The sequence below is a fragment of the Colius striatus genome, unplaced genomic scaffold (genome assembly GCF_028858725.1).
Source record: "Colius striatus isolate bColStr4 unplaced genomic scaffold, bColStr4.1.hap1 scaffold_40, whole genome shotgun sequence".
NCBI lineage: Eukaryota > Metazoa > Chordata > Aves > Coliiformes > Coliidae > Colius > Colius striatus.
In genome coordinates, this window is record NW_026908523.1 from 2,309,984 (window position 1) to 2,326,342 (window position 16,359).

At 48.9% G+C, this 16,359-nt stretch overlaps 1 protein-coding gene across 1 annotated transcript in view; it reads right to left on the bottom strand.

Annotated features, from left to right (window-relative positions):
- The window catches only part of LOC133629375 (hydrocephalus-inducing protein homolog), a 115,124-nt gene that overhangs the window by 28,783 nt on the left and 69,982 nt on the right, over nucleotides 1–16,359 (bottom strand). The window contains exons 22-24 of the mRNA XM_062020030.1: nucleotides 4,090–4,282; nucleotides 2,455–2,568; nucleotides 1,634–1,843 (exon numbers count right to left, since the gene is read on the bottom strand). Of these exons, the coding sequence (XP_061876014.1) occupies nucleotides 1,634–1,843; nucleotides 2,455–2,568; nucleotides 4,090–4,282 (517 nt within the window). The remainder of the gene's footprint in view (nucleotides 1–1,633; nucleotides 1,844–2,454; nucleotides 2,569–4,089; nucleotides 4,283–16,359) is intronic.

Here is a 16,359-nt window from a genome sequence, read left to right on the forward strand (position 1 = left end):
TTGCCTGCCCCAGGAGATCACTGCTGGGATCCTGCCTGCCCCAGGAGATCACTGCTGGGATCCTGCCTGCCCCAGGAGATCACTGCTGGGATCCTGCACACCCCAGGAGATCACTGCTGGGATCCTGCCTGCCCCAGGAGATCACTGCTGGGATCCTGCACACCCCAGGAGATCACTGCTGGGATCCTGCACACCCCAGGAGATCACTGCTGGGATCCTGCCCCAGGAGATCACTGCTGGGATCCTGCACACCCCAGGAGATCACTGCTGGGATCCTGCACACCCCAGGAGATCACTGCTGGGATCCTGCCTGCCCCAGGAGATCACTGATGGGATCCTGCCTGCCCCAGGAGATCACTGCTGGGATCCTGCACACCCCAGGAGATCACTGCTGGGATCCTGCACACCCCAGGAGATCACTGCTGGGATCCTGCCTGCCCCAGGAGATCACTGCTGGCATCCTGCCTGCCCCAGGAGATCACTGCTGGGATCCTGCACACCCCAGGAGATCACTGCTGGGATCCTGCCTGCCCCAGGAGATCACTGCTGGGATCCTGCCTGCCCCAGGAGATCACTGCTGGGATCCTGCCTGCCCCAGGAGATCCCTGCTGGGATCCTGCCCACCCCAAGAGATCACTGCTGGGATCCTGCACACCTCAGGAGATCACTGCTGGGATCCTGCACACCCCAGGAGATCACTGCTGGGATCCTGCCTGCCCCAGGAGATCACTGCTGGGATCCTGCCTGCCCCAGGAGATCACTGCTGGGATCATGCACACCCCAGGAGATCACTGCTGGGATCATGCTGCCCCAGGAGATCACTGCTGGGATCCTGCACACCCCAGGAGATCACTGCTGGGATCCTGCCTGCCCCAGGAGATCACTGCTGGGATCATGCACACCCCAGGAGATCACTGCTGGGATCCTTTCTGCCCCAGGAGATCCCTGCTGGGATCCTGCCTGCCCCAGGAGATCACTGCTGGGATCCTGCCTGCCCCAGGAGATCACTGCTGGGATCCTGCCTGCCCCAGGAGATCACTGCTGGGATCCTGCACACCCCAGGAGATCACTGCTGGGATCCTGCCTGTCCCAGGAGATCACTGCTGGGATCCTGCACACCCCAGGAGATCACTGCTGGGATCCTGCCTGTCCCAGGAGATCACTGCTGGGATACTGAGCACCCCAGGAGATCACTGCTGGGATCCTGCACACCCCAGGAGATCACTGCTGGGATCCTGCTGCCCCAGGAGATCACTGCTGGGATCAGCACGCCCCAGGAGATCACTGCTGGGATCCTGCCTGGCCCAGGAGATCACTGCTGGGATCAGCACACCCCAGGAGATCACTGCTGGGATCCTGCCTGTCCCAGGAGATCACTGCTGGGATCCTGCACACCCCAGGAGATCACTGCTGGGATCCTGCACACCCCAGGAGATCACTGCTGGGATCCTGCACACCCCAGGAGATCACTGCTGGGATCAGCACGCCCCAGGAGATCACTGCTGGGATCCTGCACACCCCAGGAGATCACTGCTGGGATCCTGCTGCCCCAGGAGATCACTGCTGGGATCCTGCTGCCCCAGGAGATCACTGCTGGGATCCTGCCCTCCCCAGGAGATCCCAAGGGCAGTACCTGCAGGCCACAGTCCAGCTGGGTGGTGCTGAGCCCGTGGCTGATGACAGAAGCCTCCCCACGCAGCGTCACCTCGTAGCTTGGGCCTCCTTCCACCCTGCAGAGCGCTGTGGCCTGAGCCACCACGTTGGGGTGGCCAAAGAAGGTGAAGGTGACGCTGCAGCTCTGGCCTGGAGGCAGCATCCCGTGCAGGGGCAGCACATCAAACACCTGGGGAGGGGAGGAGACACAGCCAGGGTGAGCTGGGAGAGTGATGCAGCAGAGCAGTTGGGGCTTGGAGCATGGGACAGCCATGGCTGGAGGGGCTCCTTCATCTAAGAGAGGCAAAATCATCCTCACCTCATCCTGCAGGCAGCAGAGGCACCACAGGGCACCTCAGCCATCCTCACTGATGCACTGAAGGCATCTGGGATATCTCCTGGCAACAAGAGATTCTCTCTGCCACACAACTCTTTCCAAAGCCCTTTCACTGCCTTTAGATCAGCAGGTTCAGAGCCTCCTGGAGCCATGGGAGGGCTGCAGCCCAGCTCACCCATCACCTCATGCTCTGCCCTCTGTGGTTTGGGTGCTGCCCTCTCGAGGTGCTGCAGCAAGAGCTACAGCAGAGAAATGCTCCTGAGCTGATTGACAAGAGGAGTCATGCCCTCCACAGCTGCTGCACAGCTCAAATCCCTGCTCAACCCTCTGGTGCACCAGGGCATCAGCATGCTGGGTGATGTGCTGGCAGGGATGTGAGGCCACTGGGAGCAGCCCAAGGACCACAGGCCACAGAACTGGTTGCCACACTGGAAATGTGGAAGCAAAGAGAGATTCTCACTCACCTCCTCCATGCCTGGGGTGAAGGGCTCTGTCCCCACACACAGCAGCTCCTGGTCCTCCTCCAGGCTCTGGGTCTCTGATGCCTCTTCCAGCTCCACAGCAGTGGATGGCAGCAGCTGTAAAACAAGCACCATGAGCTGCAGTGAGCAGTTGGTTGGGCTGAGGGAGACCACTGTGCTGCAGCTCCACCACCTCACGTTGCTGGGAGCAGCTGGGAAGGGACTGAGGCACAAATCAGCTGCAGAGCATCTGTGTCAATAGCTGAGTGTGGGGCAAAGCTCACCCAGAGATGAGACACAGGCTCCATGTGCACTCCCTGCACATGAGCTTGCACAAGGCATGCACCCAGCACTCCATCAAGGGCATTTTGCACCCTCATGCCACCCTCAGCCCTGCCCAAGGACCATGCCTGGACAAAACCAAACCCAGCTGCAAGTGAGAAGTGTCCAAGCCAGGAAAAGAAGGACTTAAGATGTGCTTTGGCAGTTCCAGATGATGCTCAGGCCTCATCTCATGCCCTCATCAGTGCTGGGGAGCTGAGGGTCTCCACTTGTCCAATGACACCTTCCTGAAGGAGGCAGCTGAGGTGTGTTTCTGTCCTGCACAGCTGAGAGCTGGGGGTTGAGCCCCAGTTGCCACCTTTCACAAGGAGCCTCATCCCTGGGCATCTGCCCCTGCTTCAGAAGCCAAGGCTTTAGGATTGCTCTAAGGACACCTGCAGCTTCAGTGATGTGAAGAAGTGCTTTGACAGCAGCAGAACCCACAAGAGACACCCTTCAGCCCCTTCAGAGGCTTCATCTCCCCAGGAGAAACAGCATCTTCTCCCCTTCCAGTGCCCTCCCTGAGCTCTCCACATTTCCCAGCCAAATGGACCTTGCCCTGACAAGGTGACACAAGCAGAGGATGAAGCTGCAATGCAGATGTATTCTTGGGGAGTAATTTGGGACCCTCCTTAGCCACAGCCACTGGAATCTCCCTGGAAATAAGGGTGGTTTCATGCTCCTACCCAAAACCATCCAGCCACCCTGTTCTGTGTGTCTCCAGGGGATCCCTGCTCCTGACTCAGAACAAACCTGCAGGTACAGCATTCAAATGATGCCCAGAACCCTTCTCCTTGAGCTCAATGCCAATGCTGGCACTTTAGAGCCTCCTGTGCTTTCTTCCATCCCTTTTGCTCACCCCAGGAGCAGCCTCTGACCACACAATGCAATACAAGGCACCAGTTCCCAGCAGCACCAAGGTCAAGCTCCAAAGCACTGAGCTTCACCAGGAAGGTCAGCAAACCTTTTCCCATGGCAGCAGGGGAGAGAATTGGCAAAGCCTCACTTGATAACAGGCAGAGATGTGACAGTGGGTGGCTCTGGCTGGGGCTGCCAAGGTGCTGCATGGACATCAGCTCTTGGCACAGTGTGAGACAGGAACATGCAGATGAAAGCCTCATTTTACATTGGAAAAGAACACCCCAACAACAAAACAATCACAAGCTGATCATAGGTCAGCAGCACCAAGCAAAGTCCCTGCCCAGAAGCCCTGTGTGCAGCCCCTGGTCCTGGGCACAGCACAGCCAGGTAGCCAAAAGGCTTTGGTGGGCAAGCTGAGGGAGGCAATGCAAGCAGTAGGTGTGCAAGGAAACCCACCTTGGCTCCCAGGGAGTCATCTGCATGTGCTGGCTCTTGGGCAGGATCCTCTGCTTCTCCCAGGGCTTTGGGGAGCTCCTCCATGCTTCCAGCCCTGCAGCTGCTCTCTGCAGATGAGGATTGCTCCAAATGGGTTCCCTTCTCCTTTGGTGGCTGGGCTTCCAGGAAGAATTTAGGTGCTGGAGGGCTGAACCTGGAAAGGAATAGAGCTGCTCATGGACCTGCAGTGGGAGGGAGGGAAGCCTGCCCTGGGTGGGTGTGAGCTCAGCACTGGGTCTCATCCAGCAGCTCCAAAGCCAAGGCAATGCCTGGCACTGCCCAGGGATGCCAAGGGCACAGAGCAGCCAGCCCCAGGCTGCCACCACGAGCTCAAGGGGACTGAGGTGAACACCCTGCACAGTGGCAAAGGGACAGGCAGAGTGTGCAAAAGGCTGAGGCTGAGAGGCAGCTCCAGACAGCACTGAGCAGACCCAGCAGTGTCCTCCTGAGAGCACCCACTGCTCACCAGGGGCTGGAGACAGACAGTGGTCACTCTGTCTCTGACCACACAGCTCAAGAGTGACCACAAGAGGCTGAAGGCTTGGCAGGGCTGTGGCTGGGCATGAGCTGGGCACCTCCAACCACACAGCAACTGCTGGACTGTGCTGTTGGAGGACTGTCAAAGGAGCTGCAGTGACTACAGGGTTGGGAGCAAAGGGTGGGTTGAAGGATTGGAAGGAAAATAGAGAGACTGAAGTCTGGGCACTGAAACATTGCTGTCTCCTGGCCAAAACAAGGGTGTCTGATGGGTGCTGGGACTCCCCTGGTCACCAGTGAGCTCAGATGGACAGTTAAACCCCACTGACCTCACCTTCCCAGCACCTGAGGTTGGATTCCCTTGATGTCAAACCAAGCCAGTTGGATGTGATGGATCAGAACATCAACAGTGCTCCATGTGGACCAGAAACAACATCTGACATGCTGCCCAGGCTCTTGATGAGCAACTGGAGGTGTTCATAGCCTGGGCAGAGCCTTCACTGCCAGCTCTGCCATGGAGAACCACGGGGTGTCTGCTGAGGAGCCCACAGAGAGGCTGCTGCAGGGTTCCCATGCAGAGCACACAAGTGACAGCGCTGTCACCACATCCACAAGGGCTCACAACAAACCCTCTGCAGCAAGAGGCTGTCCTGGCACAGCCTCAGGACCCTCAGCACCATTGGGTGACTCTGCACCCTCTGCAGGAGCACCTACAGGCTCAGCCCCAGCAAAGCCAGCTGAGGGCAAATCCAGCCTGAAAACTGACTCCCAACAACTTCAACTGGTTCTAAGACAAAGAGGAAAGATGAGCTGGCCCAAGATGAACCAGCCCAAGATGAACCAGCCCAAGATGAACCAGCCCAAGATGAACCAGCCCAAGATAAACCAGCCCAAGATGAACCAGCCCAAGATAAACCAGCCCAAGATGAACCAGCCCAAGATAAACCAGCCCAAGATGAACCAGCCCAAGATAAACCAGCCCAAGATAAACCAGCCCAAGATGAACCAGCCCAAGATGAACCAGCCCAAGATAAACCAGCCCAAGATGAACCAGCCCAAGATAAACCAGCCCAAGATGAACCAGCCCAAGATAAACCAGCCCAAGATAAACCAGCCCAAGATGAACCAGCCCAAGATAAACCAGCCCAAGATAAACCAGCCCAAGATGAACCAGCCCAAGATGAACCAGCCCAAGATAAACCAGCCCAAGATGAACCAGCCCAAGATGAACCAGCCCAAGATAAACCAGCCCAAGATGAACCAGCCCAAGATGAACCAGCCCAAGATGAACCAGCCCAAGATGAACCAGCCCAAGATAAACCAGCCCAAGATGAACCAGCCCAAGATGAACCAGCCCAAGATAAACCAGCCCAAGATAAACCAGCCCAAGATGAACCAGCCCAGAGGAGACAGGTTCCACAGAGGTTTCACTGTGACCTGCTTCTTGCTCCATGATTCCAAAGCAGATGTGCTGTTCTCTCATCAAAATCAGACCTTCCCCTTGACTTGGTCATTAAACCCTCGTCTAATCCACCAGGAGATGACAGGGGGCCTCCAGTCATAGCCTACAGCCCTGCTCCTCTTTCCCTGCCCACTTCCCTCCACCTCCAGACTTGCCTCTGCATTTTAGGGTCTGTTGTTGAAGGTGCTTGTGCACTAAGACCACGCTAAAGACTTGTGGCTGGGTGAGACCCAGCTGTGAAGGAGCTGCCCCCAGTGCCCAGGTCATCTCCCCCAGCCATGGGGGATACCCCACAAACACCACTTTTCCCCTCCAAATAACCAAAAACCCAACTTTTTCCCTCAAAACTCCATCAAAACCCAACTTTCTCCCCCAAATTGCACTTTTTTCCCCTCAAAACCACACCAAAACCCCACTTTCTCCCTCAAAACTTGACTTTTTTTGCCTCAAAACGTCACTTTTCCCCTCAAAACCCCACCAAAACCCCACTTTCTCCCTCAAAACTTGACTTTTTTTGCCTCAAAACGTCACTTTTCCCCTCCAAACCACACCAAAACCCCACTTTCTCCCCCAAATTGAACTTCTTTCCCTCAAAACCCCACCAAAACCCAACTTTCTCCCCCAAATTGCACTTTTCCCTCAAAACCACACCAAAACCCAACTTTCTCCCCCAAATTGCACTTTTTTCCCTCAAAACCACACCAAAACCCCACTTTCTCCCCCAAATTGCACTTTTTTCCCTCAAAAACCCACCAAAACCCAACTTTCTCCCCCAAATTGCACTTTTTTCCCTCAAAACCACACCAAAACCCCACTTTCTCCCCCAAATTGCACTTTTTTTCCCTCAAAACCACACCAAAACCCAACTTTCTCCCTCCAAACTTGACTTTTTTTGCCTCAAAACGGCACTTTTCCCCTCAAAATCCCACCAAAACCCCACTTTCTCCCTCCAAACTTGACTTTTTTGCCTCAAAACGTCACTTTTCCCCTCAAAACCACACCAAAACCCCACTTTCTCCCTCAAAACTTGACTTTTTTTGCCTCAAAACGTCACTTTTCCCCTCAAAACCACACCAAAACCCCACTTTCTCCCTCAAAACTTGACTTTTTTTGCCTCAAAACGTGACTTTTCCCCTCAAAACCCCACCAAAACCCCACTTTCTCCCTCAAAACTTGACTTTTTTTGCCTCAAAATGTCACTTTTCCCCTCAAAACCACACCAAAACCCTACTTTCTCCCTCAAAACTTGACTTTTTTTGCCTCAAAACGGCACTTTTCCCCTCAAAACCACACCAAAACCCCACTTTCTCCCTCAAAACTTGACTTTTTTTGCATCAAAATGTCACTTTTCCCCTCAAAACCACACCAAAACCCAACTTTCTCCCCCAAATTGCACTTTTTTCCCTCAAAACCCCACCAAAACCCCACTTTCTCCCTCCAAACTTGACTTTTTTTGCCTCAAAACGTCACTTTTCCCCTCAAAACCCCACCAAAACCCCACTTTCTCCCTCAAAACGTCACTTTTCCCCTCAAAACCACACCAAAACCCCACTTTCTCCCTCAAAACTTGACTTTTTTTGCCTCAAAACTCCACTTTTCCCCTCAAAACCACACCAAAACCCAACTTTCTCCCCCAAATTGCACTTTTCTTCCCTCAAAACCACACCAAAACCCCACTTTCTCCCTCAAAACTTGACTTTTTTTGCCTCAAAATGGCACTTTTCCCCTCAAAACCACACCAAAACCCAACTTTCTCCCCCAAATTGCACTTTTCTTCCCTCAAAACCCCATCAAAACCCAACTTTCTCCCCCAAATTGCACTTTTCTTCCCTCAAAACCCCACCAAAACCCAACTTTCTCCCCCAAATTGCACTTTTCTTCCCTCAAAACCCCATCAAAACCCAACTTTCTCCCCCAAATTGCACTTTTTTCCCCTCAAAATCCCACCAAAACCCCACTTTCTCCCTCAAAACTTGACTTTTTTTGCCTCAAAATGTCACTTTTCCCCTCAAAACCCCAGCAAAACCCAACTTTCTCCCCCAAATTGCACTTTTTTCCCCTCAAAACCCCACCAAAATCCCACTTTCTCCCTCAAAACTTGACTTTTTTTGCCTCAAAATGGCACTTTTCCCCTCAAAACCACACCAAAACCCCACTTTCTCCCTCCAAATTGCACTTTTCTTCCCTCAAAACCCCATCAAAACCCAACTTTCTCCCCCAAATTGCACTTTTTTTGCCTCAAAACCACACCAAACCCCACTTTCTCCCTCAAAACTTGACTTTTTTTTCCTCAAAATGTCACTTTCTCCCTCAAAAACCCACCAAAACCCAACTTTCTCCCCCAAATTGCACTTTTTTTGCCTCAAAACCACACCAAAACCCCACTTTCTCCCTCCAAACTTGACTTTTTTTGCCTCAAAATGGCACTTTTCCCCTCAAAACCACACCAAAACCCCACTTTCTCCCTCAAAACTTGACTTTTTTTGCCTCAAAACGGCACTTTTCCCCTCAAAACCACAACAAAACCCCACTTTCTCCCTCAAAACTTGACTTTTTTTGCCTCAAAATGTCACTTTTCCCCTCAAAACCACACCAAAACCCCACTTTCTCCCCCAAAACTTGACTTTTTTGGCCTCAAAATGTAACTTTTCCCCTCAAAACCACACCAAAACCCCACTTTCTCCCTCCAAACTTGACTTTTTTTGCCTCAAAATGTCACTTTTCCCCTCAAAACCACACCAAAACCCCACTTTCTCCCCCAAAACTTGACTTTTTTTGCCTCAAAATGTCACTTTTCCCCTCAAAACCACACCAAAACCCCACTTTCTCCCCCAAAACTTGACTTTTTTTGCCTCAAAATGGCACTTTTCCCCTCAAAACCACACCAAAACCCCACTTTCTCCCTCCAAATTGCACTTTTCTTCCCTCAAAACCCCATCAAAACCCAACTTTCTCCCCCAAATTGCACTTTTTTTGCCTCAAAACCACACCAAACCCCACTTTCTCCCTCAAAACTTGACTTTTTTTTCCTCAAAATGTCACTTTCTCCCTCAAAAACCCACCAAAACCCAACTTTCTCCCCCAAATTGCACTTTTTTTGCCTCAAAACCACACCAAAACCCCACTTTCTCCCTCCAAACTTGACTTTTTTTGCCTCAAAATGGCACTTTTCCCCTCAAAACCACACCAAAACCCCACTTTCTCCCTCAAAACTTGACTTTTTTTGCCTCAAAACGGCACTTTTCCCCTCAAAACCACAACAAAACCCCACTTTCTCCCTCAAAACTTGACTTTTTTTGCCTCAAAATGTCACTTTTCCCCTCAAAACCACACCAAAACCCCACTTTCTCCCCCAAAACTTGACTTTTTTTGCCTCAAAATGTAACTTTTCCCCTCAAAACCACACCAAAACCCCACTTTCTCCCTCCAAACTTGACTTTTTTTGCCTCAAAATGGCACTTTTCCCCTCAAAACCACACCAAAACCCAACTTTCTCTCTCCAAACTTGACTTTTTTTGCCTCAAAATGGCACTTTTCCCCTCAAAACCACACCAAAACCCCACTTTCTCCCTCAAAACTTGACTTTTTTTGCCTCAAAACGGCACTTTTCCCCTCAAAACCACAACAAAACCCCACTTTCTCCCTCAAAACTTGACTTTTTTTGCCTCAAAATGTCACTTTTCCCCTCAAAACCACACCAAAACCCCACTTTCTCCCCCAAAACTTGACTTTTTTTGCCTCAAAATGTAACTTTTCCCCTCAAAACCACACCAAAACCCCACTTTCTCCCTCAAAACTTGACTTTTTTTGCCTCAAAATGGCACTTTTCCCCTCAAAACCACACCAAAACCCCACTTTCTCCCTCAAAACTTGACTATTTTGCCTCAAAATGTCACTTTTCCCCTCAAAACCCCACCAAAACCCCACTTTCTCCCTCAAAACTTGACTTTTTTTGCCTCAAAATGGCACTTTTCCCCTCAAAACCACACCAAAACCCCACTTTCTCCCCCAAATTGCACTTTTTTCCCTCAAAACCACACCAAAACCCCACTTTCTCCCTCAAAACTTGACTTTTTTTGCCTCAAAACTCCACTTTCCCCCTCAAAACCACACCAAAACCCCACTTTCTCCCTCAAAACTTGACTTTTTTTGCCTCAAAACGTCACTTTTCCCCTCAAAACCACACCAAAACCCCACTTTCTCCCTCCAAACTTGACTTTTTTTGCCTCAAAATGGCACTTTTCCCCTCAAAACCACACCAAAACCCCACTTTCTCCCTCAAAACTTGACTTTTTTTGCCTCAAAACGGCACTTTTCCCCTCAAAACCACACCAAAACCCCACTTTCTCCCTCAAAACTTGACTTTTTTTGCCTCAAAACGGCACTTTTCCCCTCAAAACCACACCAAAACCCCACTTTCTCCCTCAAAACTTGACTTTTTTTGCCTCAAAACTCCACTTTCCCCCTCAAAACCACACCAAAACCCCACTTTCTCCCTCAAAACTTGACTTTTTTTGCCTCAAAACGGCACTTTTCCCCTCAAAACCACACCAAAACCCCACTTTCTCCTTCCAAACTTGACTTTTTTTGCCTCAAAATGTCACTTTTCCCCTCAAAACCCCACCAAAACCCCACTTTCTCCCTCCAAACTTGACTTTTTTTGCCTCAAAATGTCACTTTTCCCCTCAAAACCCCACCAAAACCCCACTTTCTCCCTCAAAACTTGACTTTTTTTGCCTCAAAATGGCACTTTTCCCCTCAAAACCACAGCAAAACCCCACTTTCTCCCTCAAAACTTGACTTTTTTTGCCTCAAAATGGCACTTTTCCCCTCAAAACCCCACCAAAACCCAACTTTCTCCCTCAGAACTTGACTTTTTTTGCCTCAAAACGTCACTTTTCCCCTCAAAACCCCACCAAAACCCCACTTTCTCCCTCAAAACTTGACTTTTTTTGCCTCAAAATGGCACTTTTCCCCTCAAAACCACACCAAAACCCCACTTTCTCCCCCAAATTGCACTTTTTTCCCTCAAAACCACACCAAAACCCCACTTTCTCCCTCAAAACTTGACTTTTTTTGCCTCAAAACTCCACTTTCCCCCTCAAAACCACACCAAAACCCCACTTTCTCCCTCAAAACTTGACTTTTTTTGCCTCAAAACGTCACTTTTCCCCTCAAAACCACACCAAAACCCCACTTTCTCCCCCAAATTGCACTTTTTTCCCTCAAAACCACACCAAAACCCCACTTTCTCCCTCAAAACTTGACTTTTTTTGCCTCAAAACGTCACTTTTCCCCTCAAAACCACACCAAAACCCCACTTTCTCCCTCAAAACTTGACTTTTTTTGCCTCAAAACGTCACTTTTCCCCTCAAAACCACACCAAAACCCCACTTTCTCCCTCAAAACTTGACTTTTTTTGCCTCAAAATGGCACTTTTCCCCTCAAAACCACACCAAAACCCCACTTTCTCCCTCAAAACTTGACTTTTTTTGCCTCAAAATGGCACTTTTCCCCTCAAAACCACACCAAAACCCCACTTTCTCCCTCCAAACTTGACTTTTTTTTGCCTCAAAATGGCACTTTTCCCCTCAAAACCCCACCAAAACCCCACTTTCTCCCTCAAAACTTGACTTTTTTTGCCTCAAAATGTCACTTTTCCACTCAAAACCCCACCAAAACCCCACTTTCTCCCTCAAAACTTGACTTTTTTTGCCTCAAAACGGCACTTTTCCACTCAAAACCACACCAAAACCCCACTTTCTCCTTCCAAACTTGACTTTTTTTGCCTCAAAATGTCACTTTTCCCCTCAAAACCCCACCAAAACCCCACTTTCTCCCTCCAAACTTGACTTTTTTTGCCTCAAAACGGCACTCTTCCTCTCAAAACCACACCAAAACCCCACTTTCTCCCTCAAAACTTGACTTTTTTGCCTCAAAACTCCACTTTTCCCCTCAAAACCACACCAAAACCCCACTTTCTCCCTCCAAACTTGACTTTTTTTGCCTCAAAACGGCACTTTTCCTCTCAAAACCACACCAAAACCCCACTTTCTCCCTCAAAACTTGACTTTTTTTGCCTCAAAACTCCACTTTTCCCCTCAAAACCACACCAAAACCCAACTTTCTCCCCCAAATTGCACTTTTCTTCCCTCAAAACCACACCAAAACCCCACTTTCTCCCTCAAAACTTGACTTTTTTTGCCTCAAAATGGCACTTTTCCCCTCAAAACCACACCAAAACCCAACTTTCTCCCCCAAATTGCACTTTTCTTCCCTCAAAACCCCATCAAAACCCAACTTTCTCCCCCAAATTGCACTTTTCTTCCCTCAAAACCCCACCAAAACCCAACTTTCTCCCCCAAATTGCACTTTTCTTCCCTCAAAACCCCATCAAAACCCAACTTTCTCCCCCAAATTGCACTTTTTTCCCCTCAAAATCCCACCAAAACCCCACTTTCTCCCTCAAAACTTGACTTTTTTTGCCTCAAAATGTCACTTTTCCCCTCAAAACCCCAGCAAAACCCAACTTTCTCCCCCAAATTGCACTTTTTTCCCCTCAAAACCCCACCAAAACCCCACTTTCTCCCTCAAAACTTGACTTTTTTTGCCTCAAAATGGCACTTTTCCCCTCAAAACCACACCAAAACCCCACTTTCTCCCTCCAAATTGCACTTTTCTTCCCTCAAAACCCCATCAAAACCCAACTTTCTCCCCCAAATTGCACTTTTCTTCCCTCAAAACCCCATCAAAACCCAACTTTCTCCCCCAAATTGCACTTTTCTTCCCTCAAAACCCCATCAAAACCCAACTTTCTCCCCCAAATTGCACTTTTCTTCCCTCAAAACCCCATCAAAACCCAACTTTCTCCCCCAAATTGCACTTTTTTTGCCTCAAAATGTCACTTTTCCCCTCAAAACCACACCAAAACCCCACTTTCTCCCTCCAAACTTGACTTTTTTTGCCTCAAAACGTCACTTTCCCCCTCAAAACCACACCAAAACCCCACTTTCTCCCCCAAATTGCACTTTTCTTCCCCCAAAACCCCATCAAAACCCAACTTTCTCCCCCAAATTGCACTTTTCTTCCCTCAAAACCACACCAAAACCCCACTTTCTCCCTCAAAACTTGACTTTTTTTGCCTCAAAATGTCACTTTTCCCCTCAAAACCACACCAAAACCCAACTTTCTCCCCCAAATTGCACTTTTTTTCCCTCAAAACCCCACCAAAACCCCACTTTCTCCCTCCAAACTTGACTTTTTTTGCCTCAAAACCCCACCAAAACCCCACTTTCTCCCTCAAAACTTGACTTTTTTTGCCTCAAAACGGCACTTTTCCCCTCAAAACCACACCAAAACCCCACTTTCTCCCTCAAAACTTGACTTTTTTTGCCTCAAAATGGCACTTTTCCCCTCAAAACCACACGAAAACCCAACTTTCTCCCCCAAATTGCACTTTTTTTCCCTCAAAACCCCACCAAAACCCCACTTTCTCCCTCAAAACTTGACTTTTTTTGCCTCAAAACGGCACTTTTCCCCTCAAAACCACACCAAAGCCCCACTTTCTCCCTCAAAACTTCACTTTTTTGCCTCAAAACATCACTTTTCCCCTCAAAACCACACCAAAACCCCACTTTCTCCCTCAAAACTTGACTTTTTTTGCCTCAAAACGTCACTTTTCCCCTCAAAACCACACCAAAACCCCACTTTCTCCCTCAAAACTTGACTTTTTTTGCCTCAAAATGTCACTTTTCCCCTCAAAACCACACCAAAACCCCACTTTCTCCCTCAAAACTTGACTTTTTTTGCCTCAAAATGGCACTTTTCCCCTCAAAACCACACCAAAACCCCACTTTCTCCCTCCAAACTTGACTTTTTTTGCCTCAAAACGTCACTTTCCCCCTCAAAACCACACCAAAACCCAACTTTCTCCCCCAAATTGCACTTTTTTTCCCTCAAAACCCCACCAAAACCCCACTTTCTCCCTCCAAACTTGACTTTTTTTGCCTCAAAACGGCACTCTTCCTCTCAAAACCACACCAAAACCCCACTTTCTCCCTCAAAACTTGACTTTTTTGCCTCAAAACTCCACTTTTCCCCTCAAAACCACACCAAAACCCCACTTTCTCCCTCCAAACTTGACTTTTTTTGCCTCAAAACGGCACTTTTCCTCTCAAAACCACACCAAAACCCCACTTTCTCCCTCAAAACTTGACTTTTTTTGCCTCAAAACTCCACTTTTCCCCTCAAAACCACACCAAAACCCAACTTTCTCCCCCAAATTGCACTTTTCTTCCCTCAAAACCACACCAAAACCCCACTTTCTCCCTCAAAACTTGACTTTTTTTGCCTCAAAACGTCACTTTTCCCCTCAAAACCACACCAAAACCCAACTTTCTCCCCCAAATTGCACTTTTCTTCCCTCAAAACCCCATCAAAACCCAACTTTCTCCCCCAAATTGCACTTTTCTTCCCTCAAAACCCCACCAAAACCCAACTTTCTCCCCCAAATTGCACTTTTCTTCCCTCAAAACCCCATCAAAACCCAACTTTCTCCCCCAAATTGCACTTTTTTCCCCTCAAAATCCCACCAAAACCCCACTTTCTCCCTCAAAACTTGACTTTTTTTGCCTCAAAATGTCACTTTTCCCCTCAAAACCCCAGCAAAACCCAACTTTCTCCCCCAAATTGCACTTTTTTCCCCTCAAAACCCCACCAAAACCCCACTTTCTCCCTCAAAACTTGACTTTTTTTGCCTCAAAATGGCACTTTTCCCCTCAAAACCACACCAAAACCCCACTTTCTCCCTCCAAATTGCACTTTTCTTCCCTCAAAACCCCATCAAAACCCAACTTTCTCCCCCAAATTGCACTTTTCTTCCCTCAAAACCCCATCAAAACCCAACTTTCTCCCCCAAATTGCACTTTTCTTCCCTCAAAACCCCATCAAAACCCAACTTTCTCCCCCAAATTGCACTTTTCTTCCCTCAAAACCCCATCAAAACCCAACTTTCTCCCCCAAATTGCACTTTTTTTGCCTCAAAATGTCACTTTTCCCCTCAAAACCACACCAAAACCCCACTTTCTCCCTCCAAACTTGACTTTTTTTGCCTCAAAACGTCACTTTCCCCCTCAAAACCACACCAAAACCCCACTTTCTCCCCCAAATTGCACTTTTCTTCCCCCAAAACCCCATCAAAACCCAACTTTCTCCCCCAAATTGCACTTTTTTTCCCTCAAAACCCCACCAAAACCCCACTTTCTCCCTCCAAACTTGACTTTTTTTGCCTCAAAACCCCACCAAAACCCCACTTTCTCCCTCAAAACTTGACTTTTTTTGCCTCAAAACGGCACTTTTCCCCTCAAAACCACACCAAAACCCCACTTTCTCCCTCAAAACTTGACTTTTTTTGCCTCAAAATGGCACTTTTCCCCTCAAAACCACACGAAAACCCAACTTTCTCCCCCAAATTGCACTTTTTTTCCCTCAAAACCCCACCAAAACCCCACTTTCTCCCTCAAAACTTGACTTTTTTTGCCTCAAAACGGCACTTTTCCCCTCAAAACCACACCAAAGCCCCACTTTCTCCCTCAAAACTTCACTTTTTTGCCTCAAAACATCACTTTTCCCCTCAAAACCACACCAAAACCCCACTTTCTCCCTCAAAACTTGACTTTTTTTGCCTCAAAACGGCACTTTTCCCCTCAAAACCACACCAAAACCCCACTTTCTCCCTCAAAACTTGACTTTTTTTGCCTCAAAATGGCACTTTTCCCCTCAAAACCACACCAAAACCCCACTTTCTCCCTCCAAACTTGACTTTTTTTGCCTCAAAACGTCACTTTCCCCCTTAAAACCACACCAAAACCCCACTTTCTCCCCCAAATTGCACTTTTCTTCCCCCAAAACCCCATCAAAACCCAACTTTCTCCCCCAAATTGCACTTTTCTTCCCTCAAAACCACACCAAAACCCCACTTTCTCCCTCAAAACTTGACTTTTTTTGCCTCAAAATGTCACTTTTCCCCTCAAAACCACACCAAAACCCAACTTTCTCCCCCAAATTGCACTTTTTTTCCCTCAAAACCCCACCAAAACCCCACTTTCTCCCTCCAAACTTGACTTTTTTTGCCTCAAAACCCCACCAAAACCCCACTTTCTCCCTCAAAACTTGACTTTTTTTGCCTCAAAACGGCACTTTTCCCCTCAAAACCACACCAAAACCCCACTTTCTCCCTCAAAACTTGACTTTTTTTGCCTCAAAATGGCACTTTTCCCCTCAAAACCACACGA